The sequence below is a fragment of the Saccoglossus kowalevskii genome, chromosome 10 (assembly GCF_978046115.1).
Source record: "Saccoglossus kowalevskii chromosome 10, keSacKowa6.1, whole genome shotgun sequence".
In the NCBI taxonomy this organism is placed as follows: Eukaryota; Metazoa; Hemichordata; class Enteropneusta; family Harrimaniidae; genus Saccoglossus; species Saccoglossus kowalevskii.
This window is the reverse complement of record NC_140650.1, coordinates 22,941,234-22,962,968: the sequence shown is the minus strand read 5'-3', so window position 1 is coordinate 22,962,968 and position 21,735 is coordinate 22,941,234. Positions and strand designations below refer to the sequence as shown.

The window sequence follows — 21,735 nt, the reverse complement described above, 5'->3', positions numbered from 1 at the left end:
TCCTGTAAACAAATATGTATAATAAACAAACTTTACCATCTGAAGCCTAAATTGCTGAAAACAAATTAAAAAAACACACATTTACTATAGAATATTCTCTCTTTTTTTTTCTTGCAACTGACCATGTGAGAGCACTATTTACAGTTGAGCTGGTCAATCACAATATTTAAATAGTCAAAGTAATTACAAACGCAGTGCATGATCATTTTACATTTAAAATTCCTTATCTTATTAATGATCTTCTTATAACAATAACATAAATATCAATATTTTAAATTGAGTAAGTCGATGACAGAGGACGCTCTGATAATACTAGTCACACCAGATTTAGAAATAAATATGTCTAGCATCGTTTGGTGTCTGTTCCACTGGACAATATGGACATTTAATTCTGTAAAATTAAAAAAAAATGGCATTATTATTGCCATGTAGTCTTTTTATAGACTAAAATATTACCATGTAATAAGAAAAATTTGGTGAGAGAAACACTAGCCAGACTTTATACAAGCATTGACAATACATTTGATATTATCCATAGTAGATCTCAGTGTGCAATACGAGTCACATGTAGATAAGCATGTCTACCAAAAGGCTCCATGCATTATCTGAACAGACTGATAGCATTGAACTTAATCAACTAGTATGGGTACCATAAAAAAAACAAAATGGCCACCAGTCAGCCATTTCCCATGAATTTCGAAAAAAAATGATATGCGCCTATAAACATGATTTTATAGGCTACAATGTTTGAATAAAATCAAATTGTCCATCTCCGAGGAAAGCTTCCGGACATGTTTAAAAACTGTGATTTCATGATTTCAGACAAAATAGCTTTCAATTCAACAAATTTGATTAAATCAGAAAACAACACAACACAACACAACACAACCAAATTGTAATAACTATGAGCATAGTACTTATGTAAAAACTTACAGGTGATATATTAGTGAGAAATCAGCATGGACAAGAATAAAAACAAAATGGCTGCCAGTCAAGCAATTTATGTTCAGGTTTTAGTTTTATTGGGCAGTCAATAGTTCGCTATAATCAGTTGGTAATGAGCTACGTACATTCAGTATTGAGCTATGGGCAGCCAGTAGTGAACTATGGGCAGTCAATAGTGAGCTATGGGCAGTCAATAGTGAGCTATGGGCAGTCAATTGTGAGCTATGGGCAGCTAGTAGTGAGCTATGGGCAGTCAATAGTGAGCTATGGGCAGTCAATAGTGAGCTATGGGCAGTCAATAGTGAGCTATGGGCAGTCAATAGTGAGCTATGGGCAGTCAATTGTGAGCTATGGGCAGTCAATTGTGAGCTATGGGCAGTCAGTAGTGAGCTATGGACAGCCAGTAGTGAGCTATGGGCAGTCAGTAGTGAGCTATGGGCAGCCAGTAGTGAACTATGGGCAGTCAATAGTGAGCTATGGGCAGTCAATAGTGAGCTATGGGCAGTCAATAGTGAGCTATGGGTAGTCAATAGTGAGCTATGGGCAGTCAGTAGTGAGCTATGGGCAGCCAGTAGTGAGCTATGGGCAGCCAGTAGTGAGCTATGGGCAGCCAGTAGTGAACTATGGGCAGTCAATAGTGAGCTATGGGCAGTCAATAGTGAGCTATGGGCAGTCAATAGTGAGCTATGGGCAGTCAATAGTGAGCTATTGGCAGTCAGTAGTGAGCTATGGGCAGCCAGTAGTGAGCTATGGGCAGTCGGTAGTGAGCTATGGGCAGTCGGTAGTGAGCTATGGGCAGTCAGTATTGAGCTATGGGCAGTCAGTAGTGAGCTATGGGCAGTCAGTAGTGAGCTATGGGCAGCCAGTAGTGAACTATGGGCAGTCAATAGTGAGCTATGGGCAGTCAATAGTGAGCTATGGGCAGTCAGTAGTGAGCTATGAGCAGTCAGTAGTGTGCTATGGGCAGTCAGTAGTGAGCTATGGGCAGTCAGTAGTGAGCTATGGGCAGCCAGTAGTGAGCTATGGGCAGCCAGTAGTGAACTATGGGCAGTCAATAGTGAGCTATGGGCAGTCAATAGTGAGCTATGGGCAGTCAATAGTGAGCTATGGGCAGTCAATAGTGAGCTATGGGCAGTCAGTGGTGAGCTATGGGCAGTCAGTGGTGAGCTATGGGCAGTCAGTAGTGAGCTATGGGCAGTTGGTAGTGAGCTATGGGCAGTTGGTAGTGAGCTATGGGCAGTCAGTAGTGAGCTATGGGCAGTCAGTAGTGAGCTATGGGCAGTCAGTAGTGTGCTATGGGCAGTCAGTAGTGTGCTATGGGCAGTCAGTAGTGTGCTATGGGCAGTCAGTAGTGAGCTATGGGCAGTCAGTAGTGAGCTATGGGCAGTCAGTAGTGAGCTATGGGCAGTCAGTAGAGAGCTATGAGCAGTCAGTAGTGAGCTATGGGCAGTCAATAGTAGGCTATGGGCAGTCAGTAGTGAGCTATGGGCAGTCAGTAGTGTGCTATGGGCAGTCAGTAGTGAGCTATGGGCAGTCAGTAGTGAGCTATGGGCAGCCAGTAGTGAGCTATGGGCAGTCAATAGTAGGCTATGGGCAGTCAGTAGTGAGCTATGGGCAGTCAGTAGTGTGCTATGGGCAGTCAGTAGTGAGCTATGGGCAGCCAGTAGTGAGCTATGGGCAGTCAGTCGTGTGCTATGGGCAGTCAGTAGTGAGCTATGGGCAGTCAATAGTAGGCTATGGGCAGTCAGTAGTGAGCTATGGGCAGTCAGTAGTGTGCTATGGGCAGTCAGTAGTGAGCTATGGGCAGTCAGTAGTGAGCTATGAGCAGTCAGTAGTGAGCTATGGGCAGTCAGTAGTGAGCTATGAGCAGTCAGTAGTGAGCTATGGGCAGTCAATAGTAGGCTATGGGCAGTCAGTAGTGAGCTATGGGCAGTCAGTAGTGTGCTATGGGCAGTCAGTAGTGAGCTATGGGCAGTCAATAGTAGGCTATGGGCAGTCAGTAGTGAGCTATGGGCAGTCAATAGTAGGCTATGGGCAGTCAGTAGTGAGCTATGGGCAGTCAGTAGTGTGCTATGGGCAGTCAGTAGTGAGCTATGGGCAGTCAGTAGTGAGCTATGAGCAGTCAGTAGTGAGCTATGGGCAGTCAATAGTAGGCTATGGGCAGTCAGTAGTGAGCTATGGGCAGTCAGTAGTGTGCTATGGGCAGTCAGTAGTGAGCTATGGGCAGCCAGTAGTGAGCTATGGGCAGTCAGTCGTGTGCTATGGGCAGTCAGTAGTGAGCTATGGGCAGTCAGTAGTGAGGTACGATCAGTCAGCAGTGAGCTACAGCAGTCAGCAATACAAATCAATTCAGTCACTTACTTGTTCCCACTTATGAGTTTATTGAGAGAATCCCTGGATATCACATGACCACAAATTAGTCGCATTGGTGGATTGGTCTCAGTGCTCTGTTGTCGTAGAATTGGACATGCAAAGATGGAATGATATCGGCAATCCTTTCCAAGATCAACCTCAATCTGTTGAGTGGTAACATTATAAACAATGGTCATCAACCCACATCTTGAATGAAATTGACCTAGTAATTTCAGGTATTGTAAAATACTTGATTTTAACTGGAATTAATTTTCGCTGAAAAGCCTTTTGAATGTTTTGTATGGAATTTATGTGAATGTGAAAATAAAGGAGTGGGGTGAAACACTTTTGTTAATATACAACATGTTTGTGACCATGACAGGTTTATGTGAGCAAGTACTAATGATTATGGCAGTATTATTACCCCCCCCCCCCTCTGCTGGCGACAGTTCCCCCACAGTACTCACCGGTAATTCATCTTTTGAACTCCATACACCACTCACTTGTCGTTGCTGCATTACATGCTTTATATTAAGTAATGCAGGCAATGCTATGGCACCAGCATGCACACTGAAATCACAAAATGTACACTGTTAACACTTTACCTGACACTGAGTGGACTCTTTACAGGCAGACCTAATAGTACATATATGTACACTGTGAACACTTTACCTGACACTGAGTGGACTCTCACAGACATACCTAATAGTACACATACGTACACTGTGAACACTTTACCTGACACTGAGTGGACTCTCTACAGACATACCTAATAGTACACGTACGTACACTGTGAACACTTTACCTGACACTGAGTGGACTCTTTACAGACAGACCTAATAGTACACATACGTACACTGTGAACACTTTACCTGACACTGAGTGGACTCTTTACAGACAGACCTAATAGTACACATATGTACACTGTGAACACTTTACCTGACACTGAGTGGACTCTCACAGACATACCTAATAGTACACATACGTACACTGTGAACACTTTACCTGACACTGAGTGGATTCTCTACAGACATACCTAATAGTACACGTACGTACACTGTGAACACTTTACCTGACACTGAGTGGACTCTTTACAGACAGACCTAATAGTACACATACGTACACTGTGAACACTTTACCTGACACTGAGTGGACTCTTTACAGACATACCTAATAGTACACATATGTACACTGTGAACACTTTACCTGACACTGAGTGGACTCTCACAGACAGACCTAATAGTACACATACGTACACTGTGAACACTTTACCTGACACTGAGTGGACTCTTCACAGACAGACCTAATAGTACACATACGTACACTGTGAACACTTTACCTGACACTGAGTGGACTCTTTACAGACAGACCTAATAGTACACATACGTACACTGTGAACACTTTACCTGACACTGAGTGGACTCTTTACAGACATACCTAATAGTACACATATGTACTCTGTGAACACTTTACCTGACACTGAGTGGACTCTCACAGACAGACCTAATAGTACACATACGTACACTGTGAACACTTTACCTGACACTGAGTGGACTCTTTACAGACAGACCTAATAGTACACATACGTACACTGTGAACACTTTACCTGACACTGAGTGGACTCTTTACAGACAGACCTAATAGTACACATACATACACTGTGAACACTTTACCTGACACTGAGTGGACTCTCACAGACAGACCTAATAGTACACATACATACACTGTGAACACTTTACCTGACACTGAGTGGACTCTCACAGACAGACCTAATAGTACACATACATACATTGTTAACACTTTACTTGACACTGAGTGGACTCTTTACAGACATACCTAATAGTACACATACGTACATTGTTGACACTTTACCTGACACTGAGTGGACTCTTTACAGACAGACCTAATAGTACACATACGTACACTGTGAACACTTTACCTGACACTGAGTGGACTCTTTACAGACAGACCAAATAGTACACATACATACACTGTGAACACTTTACTTGACACTGAGTGGACTCTCACAGACAGACCTAATAGTACACGTACGTACACTGTGAACACTTTACCTGACACTGAGTGGACTCTTTACAGACAGACCTAATAGTACACATACGTACACTGTGAACACTTTACCTGACACTGAGTGGACTCTTTACAGACATACCTAATAGTACACATACATACACTGTGAACACTTTACCTGACACTGAGTGGACTCTCACAGACAGACCTAATAGTACACATACGTACACTGTGAACACTTTACCTGACACTGAGTGGACTCTCTACAGACATACCTAATAGTACACATACGTACACTGTTAACACTTTACCTGACACTGAGTGGACTCTCTACAGACATACCTAATAGTACACATACGTACACTGTGAACACTTTACCTGACACTGAGTGGACTCTCTACAGACATACCTAATAGTACACATACGTACACTGTTAACACTTTACCTGACACTGAGTGGACTCTTTACAGACATACCTAATAGTACACATACGTACATTGTTAACACTTTACCTGACACTGAGTGGACTCTTTACAGACAGACCTAATAGTGCACATACGTACACTGTGAACACTTTACCTGACACTGAGTGGACTCTTTACAGACATACCTAATAGTACACATACGTACACTGTGAACACTTCACTTGACACTGAGTGGACTCTTTACAGACATACCTAATAGTACACATACGTACACTGTGAACACTTTACCTGACACTGAGTGGACTCTCTACAGACATACCTAATAGTACACATACGTACACTGTTAACACTTTACCTGACACTGAGTGGACTCTTTACAGACAGACCTAATAGTACACATACGTACACTGTGAACACTTTACCTGACACTGAGTGGACTCTTTACAGACATACCTAATAGTACAATAGTACACATACGTACACTGTGAACACTTTACCTGACACTGAGTGGACTCTTTACAGACAGACCTAATAGTACACATACGTACACTGTGAACACTTTACCTGACACTGAGTGGACTCTCACAGACAGACCTAATAGTACACATATGTACACTGTGAACACTTTACCTGACACTGAGTGGACTCTTTACAGACATAGCTAATAGTACACATACGTACACTGTGAACACTTTACCTGACACTGAGTGGACTCTTTACAGACATACCTAATAGTACACATACGTACACTGTGAACACTTTACCTGACACTGAGTGGACTCTCACAGACAGACCTAATAGTACACATACGTACACTGTGAACACTTTACCCGACACTGAGTGGACTCTTTACAGACATAGCTAATAGTACACATACGTACACTGTGAACACTTTACTTGACACTGAGTGGACTCTTTACAGACATACCTAATAGTACACATACGTACACTGTGAACACTTTACCTGACACTGAGTGGACTCTCTACAGACATACCTAATAGTACACATACGTACACTGTGAACACTTTACCTGACACTGAGTGGACTCTTTACAGACATAGCTAATAGTACACATACGTACACTGTGAACACTTTACCTGACACTGAGTGGACTCTTTACAGACATACCTAATAGTACACATACGTACACTGTGAACACTTTACCTGACACTGAGTGGACTCTCTACAGACATACCTAATAGTACACATACGTACACTGTGAACACTTTACCTGACACTGAGTGGACTCTTTACAGACATAGCTAATAGTACACATACGTACACTGTGAACACTTTACCTGACACTGAGTGGACTCTTTACAGACATACCTAATAGTACACATACGTACACTGTGAACACTTTACCTGACACTGAGTGGACTCTTTACAGACAGACCTAATAGTACACATACGTACATTGTTAACACTTTACCTGACACTGAGTGGACTCTTTACAGACAGACCTAATAGTACACATACGTACACTGTGAACACTTTACCTGACACTGAGTGGACTCTCTACAGACAGACCTAATAGTACACATACGTACACTGTGAACACTTTACCTGACACTGAGTGGACTCTCACAGACAGACCAAATAGTACACATACAGTATGTACACTGTGAACACTTTACCTGACACTGAGTGGACTCTCTACAGACGGACCTAATAGTACACATACGTACACTGTGAACACTTTACCTGACACTGAGTGGACTCTCACAGACAGACCAAATAGTACACATACAGTATGTACACTGTGAACACTTTACCTGACACTGAGTGGACTCTCTACAGACATACCTAATAGTACACATACATACACTGTGAACACTTTACCTGACACTGAGTGGACTCTCTACAGACAGACCTAATAGTACACATACGTACACTGTGAACACTTTACCTGACACTGAGTGGACTCTCACAGACAGACCAAATAGTACACATACAGTATGTACACTGTGAACACTTTACCTGACACTGAGTGGACTCTCTACAGACGGACCTAATAGTACACATACAGTATGTACACTGTGAACACTTTACCTGACACTGAGTGGACTCTTTACAGACATACCTAATAGTACACATACATACACTGTGAAGACTTTACCTGACACTGAGTGGACTCTCACAGACAGACCTAATAGTACACATATGTACACTGTGAACACTTTACCTGACACTGAGTGGACTCTCTACAGACAGACCTAACAGAGCACATGCATCTCTTGTAAATACGTCACAGATTTCCAGCCAATTAATAGGGTCCAATAGATGAGAATATGGTGAGTTCCAAATACCATGTTTTAGGTATAATAAGCTTCCCATTAATACCTGTAATTCTAAATAGACACAAAATAACGACATGAATGATCAAATTGAATTCACAAAAAGTTATCATATGTTATAAACAACCAAAAACTCACTCATCACAGATGGTTTTAAAAAGTGGTGGTTGATACGATGCGTTGTGTTATGTTCCATATAGGTCCCATGTGACATACAACACCAGTGTTTGCAATTACTGCCTGTCGATATACCAAAGACGAGTGACTCGTCAGTCGGCTGCTAAAAATTTAAACTTACATGCACAGTATGGTATGTGTATGTGTATGTGTATGTGTATGTGTATGGTCTGCTTAAATAACAATTTTGAAAAGACAGTTTTACTGAATAATAATATAGGATAAAGTTAAATACCATGTCTTACAATGACTGATACAAAAGATTGTGAAACTAAGAACAAAACAATTTGAAATGAGACATTTGAATTACATATTTGCATGTTGGGAGAATGATGAGGTTTTTGTAGCATTTATAGTTGTTTTTTAGGGATTGAGCCCCTGACAAAAAAAGAATACACTAGAAGAAAATAAGGTGTACATGAGCAAGCTGGTCCTTGTCTTCTTCTGCTGAATAAAGAGACTAAAGAATTTGAATAGATTCTTTAATGCAGACTGGTAACTTTCTGGCAGAGCTAGTTGAAAGTTACCTTCCCTGATGGACACTATTTTAGTAGATTTCAAATACTGACAACATGAGTTTACATAAACACATGATGCATGGCGACCATCCCGATTTAACTATATAAACACATCCCATCTCATTCTAACTTCATCCAGGTTGGTTAATTTATTAAGTCAGTAAATTATTGTAACCACAATGTTAACAAAGATATATTTTTTCTTCATATGCAGTTCAGAGTTTGGTTTTTTAAAGACTAACAAAGAAATTACATGTATTGTGTTTTAATAATCCATGGCTTCTTACTTACCTTTGGCATGCGCGTCGGCAAAGATGGCAAAGTTTCTGGCATATAGTAATATCTCCTGTTGGTTTGCTGTATTACTCCGCAGTAATTCTATAAACTGTAGTCGATGTAATTTAAACTCTAACGAACTGTTCTGTGATTGCAATTGCTGTCTATGTAGTTGTGCCCATCTAGGTAAAGAAAACACATGTAATGGTAAAAATTGAGAAAAACTTTAAAAACCATCTGTATTACCGTAATATCTTTCTATAATTAATGTTTTATTTCAGTTCCCATTGTTACAGAGCCGGTAATAATGGGAACTGAAATAAATTGCTAAGTATTCTCCCCAGAGCTCACACCACTATCAATTTGCATATAATTTGCATGGCTCAGATAGGGAGCAAAGCTTGCTGAGTTTCACTTTATTAAAGTAGATAACTTGGCATTCAAGTTGGGAGACTTTAATTGTTAATGGGTATTGAGTTATATTAGCTGTGACATTTGTTGTATATTGACATTGTGCTGTAACTAATTTCTATTGTATGCAATAAAGAAGGATGCAGTGTGACAAATGATAGTGACAATTTTTAGGAACATCAGGAAAATTATAGGTAACTCTAAGTTCATTCCCACAGATTCATTGGGGGGGGTGGGTGTCTTGGTGATATGATATGAATTGCATGAATAGCAGGAAATATTTACTCCCCAGATTCAGAACGGAAGAGAATCTTTCTGAATTCATGCACTTAAAACATGCAATTCATAAAAACCCAATGAAATTGAAAGGCAAAATGATCACCAACATTCTGATACACTGAAAATCACTTACAATTAAATGTTCAGTACATTTGCACTTGTACATCAAATATTTCCAAATAAATTTTTTTAATATCTAATAGTAATACACTATAATGTAGGTAATGCCAATTATATATCTATTGCATTTTATAAAACACTCACTGCAATGCTGGTAGTAAATTCCTTCGTTTGAGAGCTTCTAATATTTTATTGATTTCTATGAATGGTTCTTTGTTTGTGCCATCTACTTGTAAACCAGCATCCTAGTTGATAAAAAAAAAAAACATATTTAAATTATCATGTTTTTATAGATCAACAATTCAGATTACATATTTGTGTTGCTATAGGTACATTTCAACTAGACTTGCTAATGTGCATACAAGTCCAATGACTCAATATATTGCCATTCAAGGCAGGATTAAAGTCCAATCACAGGGATAAACCCAAATGTCAGAAAAAACAAGCAGCCTGTCGGCTGAGATAGCTCCGCTGTTAGCAATGCACATGGCAATTAAAGAACAGAAGATATCATTACAAAATGAACAAATCTTAGAGAGGTCCACATGTAGTACCTATATGCATAATATCAAAGCAATTGGACTCGCAGTTTTCAACAAGAAGTCGAAAATATCAGTTTTTACCAAAAATGACAAAAATTTTCACCAAAATTAGAGAATTAAAGATATTATTACAAAATGAACAAATCTGAGAGAGGTCCACATGTAGTACCAGTATAGGTAATATCAAAGCAATTGGACTTGCGGTTTTTAACAAGAAGTTGAAAATATCACTTTTTACCAAAAATGACAAAAATATTCACCAAAATTAGAGAATTAAAGATATCATTACAAAATGAACAAATCTGAGAGAGGACCACATATAGTACCTATATATGTAATATCAAAGCAATTGGACTTGCGGTTTTTAACAAGAAGTTGAAAATATCACTTTTTACCAAAAATGACAAAAATATTCACCAAAATTAGAGAATTGAAGATATCATAATGAAATGAACAAATCTGAGAGAGGTCTACCCAAGGTACATATACACCAAGAATCAGAGCATTCAGGCTTGTAGTTTTCAAAAAGAAGTCGAAAAAGTAAAACATTGACACGGACAACGACGGACAATCACTCATATGATAAGCTCCGCTCGACAAAGTCGACAGCGGAGCTAAAAAGTTCAATAAAAGAATGCCATGCATGGCACAGTTCTGGTTAGTTATCAAATTTCAGATATATTATGTTATGTTTATACAGTAAAACCTGTCAAAATCGACTGCTGGATAAACCAACCTACAGTCAGAACCGACTGATTTATGTATCCCCGAAATTTCTCCATAGACGTCTATGTTAAGACAATCTGTGAAATCCGACCACTGTCTACTTTGAACATTGATCATATTGATCAGTCCCAAGTCCAATATTCACACTGAATACATCGACCATCCGACCAGTTGCATCACATCCCCTGTCTAGTAATCTGGTCTGACCGACCTAAAAAGTGTACATTGTGTTCAATTTACCATGAACGTCACAGCAACAATTCCAAATCTCACACTACAAGTAATGACGTCCTGTGTAAAACAATGGCACATGATTAAGTTTTTACACCACACACCCACGCATAGTGTGGTGTCTGGACAGTATAATGACCCTGGATATAAACAAATCATTGGCATCATCACCTTCAGTTGCGGTGAAGTACACTGCATTATGACCTTTTCAACGAGCAAAAGACATTTAGTTTTCTTCTTTTCTAACGATTCTGATCGATAATTTTGTGCTTTTGAATGTTTCCGCAAAAGGGGCTTCAAGATTAAAATTGACGATGACGAAGAAGCAGGTGACAACAAAGAAATCGGAAACCTCATTCAGCAAGTTACAGACCCGCAAACACAGTGTAGCGTTGATGAATACCCCCACTTTGATGAACGTATACCGACTGAAGCAATGTATGGCGGCGAGTGGGATTTTTGAGAATTTTATTGCAGAGTGAGAAAACCATGAATCTACAGACAACGATGACATAAATTGCAATGACAGTCAAATTATCGACCCCGACGACGGCAGTGACTTGACGCATGGCAATGTGCTAGACATGTTGACGAGATTACAGAACTTCGCAATAAACAAAGACTCCAGTTACTTGACAGCTACCCAAGATCTCACAATTCTAACGGGAATTAAAATCATTGAAAAAAAATGTTCTTTAAAGCAGTCAACACTTGACTTAACGGCAAAATCGACTGTCTGGATAAATTATGATAATTACATGTAGCTCACATGAACTTACATTGTGATGTCATTCAAAATGGTCGCCTTCAGTTACGATACGCGATACTTACCGGTCTATTCGAACAGTTATTTTAATGTTTATTGATTTCATGTACATACCATAATATTCTTGTCTTGTTTGGTAAATTATTTTATTGAAACAATACAATAAATGTAAATATAATCACTGGAGGCAAACTCTGATGTTTTTCATTTGTCCTGTGTTTATAGCACATGTAATTGTTGTTTCAATCGAAGTCACGCCCACTCTGAATAAACCGACTTCCTCTGAAAATCGACCATAAATCCCAGTCCCAGTCATGGTCGATTTTGACAGGTTTTACTGTAGTAATATAGTTGGAACATAATCATGTCAGAGATCTGGATCCAGAAGCTGATACTTGATTATGATTTTTTAACATTATAAAATGACCGACGCTTGTCCATATTGAGCGGTATTACTCTGGAACAGCATTAATTGAAACAAAATGGCCACCAAGCGGTCATTTTATATCGGATAGTCCAACCAACACATCTGTATATCTATGATATGATGTATAATGAATATATAACATTTTAACATAATCAGTCAAAGCATGTCAGAGATATGGCACTAGACAGTAGACAGGCGTGTCAAAATGACACCAAGACCTCCATTTTCTATACTGTTCCATTCAATGAAGCTATAAGAATGCAGCATTCTGTGTGTGATGCATGCCTTGGAACAATACCGACCATGTATATGTGTAATGGAATGCATAGAGTTACTATGAACAATAACAATTTGGTGCAACATTTCTTTGTTAATTTTTGATCAAACGAACCCAACTTTCAACTACAGAAACAGATCATGATCAAAATTCTCAGATAATATATTATCATTATTACCGTACTCGACCGCGTTAGCGCCCAGGGGCCTCAACTCAGAAAATCACGATTTTTTAGGGGTGGGCGCTTACCCGAGCACCCCCCTCGAAAAAGAGTGCAAATGAAAAATTTGATTCATCAAGTGACAGATTACGTCTTTGAGGGAAATCAAATTACGAAATAGTTGAGTCGTCATTGATTTTCACAATGAAGAAACAGAAATGATCGATCACAAAAAATATGCACATTTTATTACAATATTAATTACGTACCACCAGAATTTACGAAATTAAAAACATTTGAGTCTGTTGGAACACAGTCAAAGTCAAAATTGTCATATTATCTCCACTGACGAAGGTGTTGGATCGCACGCAAACTCTCGAACAAAATCACTTTCCGCCATGATGCATTTGCAGATTTCACCTGCAGCGGCGTCCTTTGACCTAATGGGTCAAGTTGGTTATTAACCAATCACAATGCTGTGTTGTACTGACGCAATTCTTCGGAAATTCCCGAAGACTTTTCGGTAATGCAATGCGGAAGTGAATTATCGATGTCGAAGTACGATCTGTTGGAATTGATTTCAGCAAATAAACGACATGGTTTTTCCAAAAAACTAGTAACTAGCCATTTTTGAGAGGTAAACTGAATATAGCATGAAATATTCACCACATTTTACTTGTATTATCGGGTCATTGTCGAAGCGTAGTTTACGCACGGTTACCGCGTTCTACACATTCACAACATGTTCACAGCGGCCAATATTCACGCTGTATCAGATAAAAACGATTACCAAGATTCGTTACGCAAGACCAAGTTTTAAATTAGTTGCATTTTGAAGGGGTGGGCGCTTTGCCGAATGTGACCCCAAATATAAAAATTGCGCAAAAGTGGGGGGGGGGGGGCGCTTGCCCGGGCATGGGCGCTGACGCGGTCGAGTACGGTACTATTATATTACTACAGTTGTTCATGGTTAAAAATTTTGATTGAGAATGAACTTCATTTCTGACATTTGCTCTTTTTGATGTGCCCACTGCAAGAGTAAAATAAGATTCATACTCACATGTATGAGCTGTTCTGCAATATCGAGCATTCCTTTTCTGAAGAAATGTTCGCAGACGACTTCATTTATCAAGTGGATCTTCTCTGGTGTTTCAAATTTTGACTCCTGACCAAGGGCGTTGATGTCTGGCATGAAGTTCTGTAAAAGAGAAAGAAAATCATGACAATCACATTTTTTTTTTCAAACATGCACATCTGAGGCATTTCATGTTTACATAAAGATGTCAAACAGATAAGTTTTTATAAAGGGCCTTACGGGGGAGGAAGGGACTAACTAATATTAACAGTTTTTTTTTAATGTCTGAAATCTAATATGTTGGCTTCAACATCATCACAAATGGTGGGAACTGGCAGCCGAAGTTATTAATTTAATAACGTCGCAGTTCTAGTGTTAGCCAGCATGCTTTCAGGTTGCTTTTAGAAAATACAGTGCTGCCAGAAAGAGTTTTAAATCTGTTGAACTAAAACGAATTAGTTAACAGAGATTTGATACAGTTCTAACTATAAAAGCAGGAGATGGATTTAAAACTGCAGTCAGTTTAGATTAGTTTGACATACCCTGTCGATGGCTTTACCAACTTTGGAAACACTGCTATGCAGATCTTTATGGTTTGTTCCTATACACGTAACACTGTCTTTAACCTTCTGTAAACACCGAGTGAGAATTAACGACTGGGCGGCACTGGTTTCACTATCAGCAGAAACTGCAATATGAAAATAATAGTATTATACAAACTGCATGTATGTCATAATTTAAAAGATTTAAATTCACAAGTTTTCTAGTGTAAATAATGATTTCAATTGTAATTTTACATATTCATATTACTTAGTAGATATCAGTTATCAACGAAAATAGTGAAATTAAAACAATAAGTTGTGTATTTAAAGCAGCAATACCTATAGCCAATCTAATTAAAATAAGATCCTACTTTGGGCTTTATTTTTTTAATTTTTTTTTGAAATGCGTATAAATATTTATTTTTATTATATATTTTCTTTTACTTTCTTTTATCTTAATTTATTATTTAATTGCTGGCAGTTTTTTAAGAGTTTTTGGAATCACAAAAGCCCACAACGATCTAACCCAATGACCATATAAATCCTGTTCAAATCTTGCATGAGCAACAGCCAATCACAGCTAGCCTTTTATATTGGCTAACTGTGTACTCATTGGAGAAAATAATTAAAGCTGCAAGCAGCATCACAGGGGCCCAAGTATACATGCCATAAATAATGTCAAATGATACACATGATACACAATTAGTTTGAATGATTAGTACCATGAGGTCGAAATGCAGTTGGTTCCATATATTTATTTGAGATATAAAGGTTATTAATATATGGTCATCATCTGTTATTTTAATCAAATCTCTTGTTCAACATAGTCATGATAACACAGGATTCATCTTCCTAACTGCAACAGTGTTTGAGATACAACGATTATGCATATTAATGAGCTCACATGACCATATATGGTCATCTGTTATTTTATTCAAATCTCTTGTTTAACATCATCATAATAACACAGGTTTCATCTTCCTACCTGCAACAGTGCTTGAGATATAACAGTTATGCATATTAATGAGTTCACATGACCATATATGGTCATATGTTATTTTAATCAAATCTAAGGTTCACTGTTGTCATGATAACACAGGAATCATCTTCCTACCTGCAACAGTGCTTGAGATATAACAGTTATGCATATTAATGAGTTCACATGACCATATATGGTAATCTGTTATTTTAATGAAATTGCTTCTTCACTGTTGTCATGATAACACAGGAATCATCTTCCTAACTGCAACAGTGCTTGAGATATAGCAGCTATGCATATTAATGAGGTTAGAAGCCCCCACCCCATGGGCGTGTAGCCACATGACCTAGCCATATGCCATTCAGGGGAAAGAATGTATCTAAAGAGTAGAATACACATACAAAATTTTATTCCAATCGGACTAATACAAAACATGTAGTTGCACAAGATCTGTTTTCACAAAATCCAAGATGGCGGACAAACCACGTGACTGATCAAAATAATATTATTTTTCTCGTATGGAGCTAAGGCCAGGCATGGTAAATATAAAAACATCTCATAGATTCATTGACTCACCTCTGAGAAACAAATGCCCAAACTTTTAATCAATTTTGCTTAAAATCCAAGATGGCGGCCAAACCATGTGACTGATCTGAATTTTTTTTTAGGTTTCTGAAAGGGTTAGTTAGAGACATGCCATGACGCAATATTTGAGATAATCGCTCAAGTGCGGCATGAGTAAAAAACTACTTCCTGTTGAGAACAAACCCAAAATGGCGGCCAAACCACGTGACCAATCATAATGAATTTCTCAAACCTAAATCTGCTCCATATGTAGAAGCTAAGTACTGAATATGAGAACATTTTACTTGGCGGTTCTGAAGAAGAAGATTTTTAAGTGTTTTTTGCCGTTTTTAGGAAAAACAAAATGGCGGGAAAAGTCACATGACCTCTAAAGTTTTTATTTCTGATATTTATTACATATGAGTTGTACTATATACAATAAAAAAATCTAGACGCCTAGACCCTCAGAAAGTGGTCAAACAGCCACTTCCGGTTTTATTTCAATCCAATATGGCTGCCAAACTAATTGGCCAATCAAAATTCTGAAAGCATGTTGCACCAGTTCACATTAGGGACTATCAGTATAGAGCATTATTAGACTATTCTGTTCAGCGGTTTTCTCAAACGGCTTGACGAAAAAAGTTACGGAAGAAAGAAGAAAGAAGAAAGAAGAAAGAAGAAAGAAAGAAGAATTAAAGCCGCAAGCGGCGTCACCGGGGCCCAAGCTGATAAGATTCTGTTACATAATTAATGAGGTCACATGTTAGACAATCAGGTAGCTTGAATTATCAGTAACATGAGGTCGAAATGAAGTTGGTACCATGTATTTACCTGGTTTGGTTATCGAAATATGGTTTTCAGGATATATAATGAGCCATGTTCTTATGCACAATAATGAGATTACATAATCATATATAGCCATTTCTAATGTCAGTTACATCTTTCATTCAATGTCTTCATAATGACACTAGTTACACGTCCTGCTCTGCGACAGTGTTTCAGATATGACTGCTATGCATATTAATGAGTTCACATGACCATGTATGGTCATCTGTTATATTAATCAAATCTCTTGTTCACTGTTGTCATAATAACACAGGATTCATCTTCCTAACTGCTACAGTGTATAAGATATAATGGTTATGCATATTAATGAGTTCACATGACCATATATGGTCATCTGTTATTTTCATCAAATCTCTTGTTCACTGTTGTCATAATAACACAGGATTCATCTTCCTAACTGCAACAGTGTTTAAGATTTAACGGTTATGCATATTAATGAGCTCACATGACCATATATGGTCATCTGTTATTTTAATCAAATCTCTTGTTCAACGTTGTCATAATAACACTGGATTCATCATCCTAACTACAACAGTGCTTGAGTTATAACAGTTATGCATATTAATGAGGTTAGAAGCCCCCACCCCATGGGTGCCCAGCCACGTGGCCTAGCAGTGTGCTATTGGGGAAAAATGATGCATCTGATGACACAAATGCACATACAAAATTTGAAAGAAATCAGACAAATACAAAACATGTAGTTGCATAATTTCTATTTTCACAAAATGCAAGATGGCGGCCAAACCACGTGACTGATCAAAATAATATTATTTTTCTCATATGGAGCTAAGGCCGGGCATGGTAAATATAAAAACATCTAGTAGATTGGTTGAATCATCTCTGAGAATCAAATGCCCAAACTTTTGGTCAATTTTGCCTAAAATCCAAAATGGCGGCCAAACCATGTGACTGATCTGAAATCTGTTTTAGGTTTCTGAAAGGGTTTGATATACAGATGCCATGAAGCAAAATTGAAAATAATCCCTCAAGTGTTGCTAGAGTAAAAAACTACTTCCTGTTTAGAAGAAATCCAAAATGGTGGCCAAACCACGTGACCAATCGTAATAATTTTTTCAAACGTAAATGGGATTCATATATAGAAGCTAAATACTACATATGAGAGCATTCTGCTTGGTGGTTCTAAAGAAGAAGATTTTTAAGTGTTTTTTGCCGTTTTTAGGAAAAACAAAATGGCGGGAAAAGTCACATGACCGCTAAAGCTTTTATTGCTGATATCTATTACACATGAGTTGTACTATATACCATAAAAAAAATCTAGAGGCCTAGACCCTCAGAAAGTGGTCAAACAGCCACTTCCGGTTTTATTTCAATCCAATATGACTGCCAAACTAATTGACCAATCAAAATTCTGAAAGCATGTTGCACCAGTTCACATTAGGGATTATCAGTATAGAGCATTATCAGACCATTCCGTTCAACGGTTTTCTCAAACGGCTTGACGAAAAAAGTTACGGAAGAAAGAAAGAAAGAAAGAAGATTAAAGCCGCAAGCGGCGTCACCGGGGCCCAAGCTGATAAGATTCTGTTTCATAATTAATGAGGTCACATGTTAGACAATCAGGTAGCTTGAATTATCAGTAACATGAGGTCGAAATGAAGTTGGTACCATGTATTTACCTGGTTTGGTTATCGAAATATGGTTTTCAGGATATATAATGAGCCATGTTCTTATGCACAATAATGAGATTACATACTCATATATAGCCATTTCTAATGTCAGTTACATCTTTCATTCAATGTCTTCATAATGACACTTGTTTCATGTCCTGCTCTGCGACAGTGTTTCAGATATGACTGCTATGCATATTAATGAGTTTACATGACCATATATGGTCATCTGTTATTTTAATCAAAACTCTTGTTCACTGTTGTCATAATAACACAGGATCATCTTCCTTACTGCAACAGTGTTTAAGATATAATGGTTATGCATATTAATGAGTTCACATGACCATATATGGTCATCTGTTATTTTAATCAAATCTCTTGTTCACTGTTGTCATAATAACACAGGATTCATCTTCCTAACTGCAACAGTGTTTAAGATATAATGGTTATGCATATTAATGAGTTCACATGACCATATATGGTCATCTGTTATTTTAATCAAATCTCTTGTTCAACGTTGTCATAATAACACAGGATTCATCACCCTAACTGCGACAGTGTTTGAGATATAACAGTTATGCATATTAATGAGGTTAGAAGCCCCCACCCCATGGGTGCCCAGCCACGTGGCCTAGCAGTGTGCTATTGGGGAAAAATGATGCATCTGATGACACAAATGCACATACAAAATTTGAAAGAAATCAGACTAATACAAAACATGTAGTTGCATAATGTCTATTTTCACAAAAACCAAGATGGCGGCCAAACCATGTGACTGATCAAAATAATATTATTTTTCTCATATGGAGCTAAGGGCAGGCATGGTAAATATAAAAACATCTAGTAGATTGGTTGAATCGTCTCTGAGAAACAAATACCCAAACTTTTTGTCAATTTTGCTTAAAATCCAAAATGGCGGCCAAACCATGTGACTGATCTGAATTTTTTTTTAGATTTTTGAAAGGGTTTGATACACTGATGCCATGAAGCAAAATTGAAAATAATCCCTCAAGTGTTGCCAGAGTAAAAAACTACTTCCTGTTTAGAAGAAATCCAAAATGGTGGCCAAACCACGTGACCAATCGTAAAAAAATGTTCAAACATAAATGGGATTCATATATAGAAGCTAAATACTACATATGAGAGCATTCTACTTGGTGGTTCTGAAGAAGAAGATTTTTAAGTATTTTTTGCCGTTTTTAGGAAAAACAAAATGGCGGGAAAAGTCACATGACCGCTAAAGTTTTTATTGCTGATATTTATTACACATGAGTTGTACTATATACCATAAAAAAATCTAGACGCCTAGACCCTCAGAAAGTGGTCAAACCGCCACTTCCGGTTTTATTTCAATCCAATATGGCTGCCAAACTAATTGTCCAATCGAAATTCTGAAAGCATGTTGCACCAGTTCACATTATGGACTATCAGTATAGAGCATTATCAGACCATTCCGTTCAACGGTTTTCTCAAACGGCTTGACGAAAAAAGTTACGGAAGAAAGAAGAAGAAATTAAAGCCGCAAGCGGCGTCACCGGGGCCCAAGCTGATAAGTTTCTGTTTCATAATTAATGAGGTCACATGTTAGACAATCAGGTAGTTTGTATTATCAGTAACATGAGGTTGAAATGAAGTTGGTACCATGTATTTACCTGGTTTGGTTATCGAAATATGGTTTTCAGGATATATAATGAGCCATGTTCTTATGCACAATAATGAGATTACATAATCATATATAGCCATTTCTAATGTCAGTTACATCTTTCATTCAATGTCTTCATAATGACACGAGTTACATGACCTGCTCTGCGACTGTGTTTTAGATATGACTGCTTTGCATATTAATGAGTTCACATGACCATATATGGTCATCTGTTATTTTAATCAAATTTCTTGTTCACTGTTGTCATAAGAACACAGGATTCATCTTCCTAACTGCAACAGTGTTTAAGATATAATGGTTATGCATATTAATGAGTTCACATGACCATATATGGTCATCTGTTATTTTAATCAAATCTCTTGTTCACTGTTGTCATAATAACACAGGATTCATCTTCCTAACTGCGTCAGTGTTTTAGATATGACTGCTATGCATATTAATGAGTTCACATGACCATATATGGTTATCTGTTATTTAATCAAATCTCTTGTTCACTGTTGTCATAATGACACAGGATTCATCTTCCTAACTGTGACAGTGTTTAAGATATAATGGTTATGCATATTAATGAGTTCACATGACCATATATGGTTATCTGTTATTTTAATCAAATCTCTTGTTCACTGTTGTCATTATGACACAGGATTCATCTTCCTAACTGCAACAGTGTTTGAGATATAACGATTACGCATATTAATGAGCTCACGTGACTATATATGGTCATTTGTTATTTTAATCAAATCTCTTGTTCAAGTTTGTCATAATAACACAGGATTCATCATCCTAACTACAACAGTGCTTGAGTTATAACAGTTATGCATATTAATGAGGTTAGAAGCCCCCACCCCATGGGTGCCCAGCCACGTGGCCTAACAGTGTGCTATTGGGGCAAAAAGATGCATCTGATGACACAAATGCACATACAAAATTTGAAAGAAATCAGACTAATACAAAACATGTAGTTGCATAATATCTATTTTCACAAAATCCAAGATGGCGGCCAAACCACGTGACTGATCAAAATAATATTATTTTTCTCGTATGCAGCTAAGGCCAGGCATGGTAAATATAAAAACATCTAGTAGATTGGTTGAATCGTCTCTGAGAAACAAATACCCAAACTTTTGGTAAATTTTGCTTAAAATCCAAAATGGCGGCCAAACCATGTGACTGATCTGAATTTTTTTTTAGGTTTCTGAAAGGGCTTGATACAAAGATGCCATGAAGCAAAATTGAAAATATTCCCTGAAGTGTTCCCAGAGTAAAAAACTACTTCCTGTTTAGAAGAAATCCAAAATGGTGGCCAAACCACGTGACCAATCGTAAACATTTTTTCAAACATAAATGGGATTCATATATAGAAGCTAAATACTACATATGAGAGCATTCTGCTTGGTGGTTCTGAAGAAGAAGATTTTTTAGTAGTTTTTGCCGTTTTTAGGAAAAACAAAATGGCGAGAAAAGTCACATGACCGCTAAA

At 37.9% G+C, this 21,735-nt stretch overlaps 1 protein-coding gene across 1 annotated transcript in view; it reads right to left on the bottom strand.

Annotated features, from left to right (window-relative positions):
* Nucleotides 1–205: 205 nt before the first annotated feature.
* LOC100374253 (E3 ubiquitin-protein ligase RMND5A-like) overlaps nucleotides 206–21,735 on the bottom strand; it is a 41,021-nt gene continuing 19,491 nt past the window's right edge. Inside the window, exons 2-9 of the mRNA XM_085504378.1 lie at nucleotides 14,576–14,721; nucleotides 14,019–14,156; nucleotides 9,974–10,074; nucleotides 9,035–9,201; nucleotides 7,937–8,102; nucleotides 3,765–3,867; nucleotides 3,307–3,461; nucleotides 206–391 (exon numbers count right to left, since the gene is read on the bottom strand). Coding sequence (XP_085360504.1) covers nucleotides 328–391; nucleotides 3,307–3,461; nucleotides 3,765–3,867; nucleotides 7,937–8,102; nucleotides 9,035–9,201; nucleotides 9,974–10,074; nucleotides 14,019–14,156; nucleotides 14,576–14,721 — 1,040 coding nt within the window. The 3' untranslated portion in view covers nucleotides 206–327. The remainder of the gene's footprint in view (nucleotides 392–3,306; nucleotides 3,462–3,764; nucleotides 3,868–7,936; nucleotides 8,103–9,034; nucleotides 9,202–9,973; nucleotides 10,075–14,018; nucleotides 14,157–14,575; nucleotides 14,722–21,735) is intronic.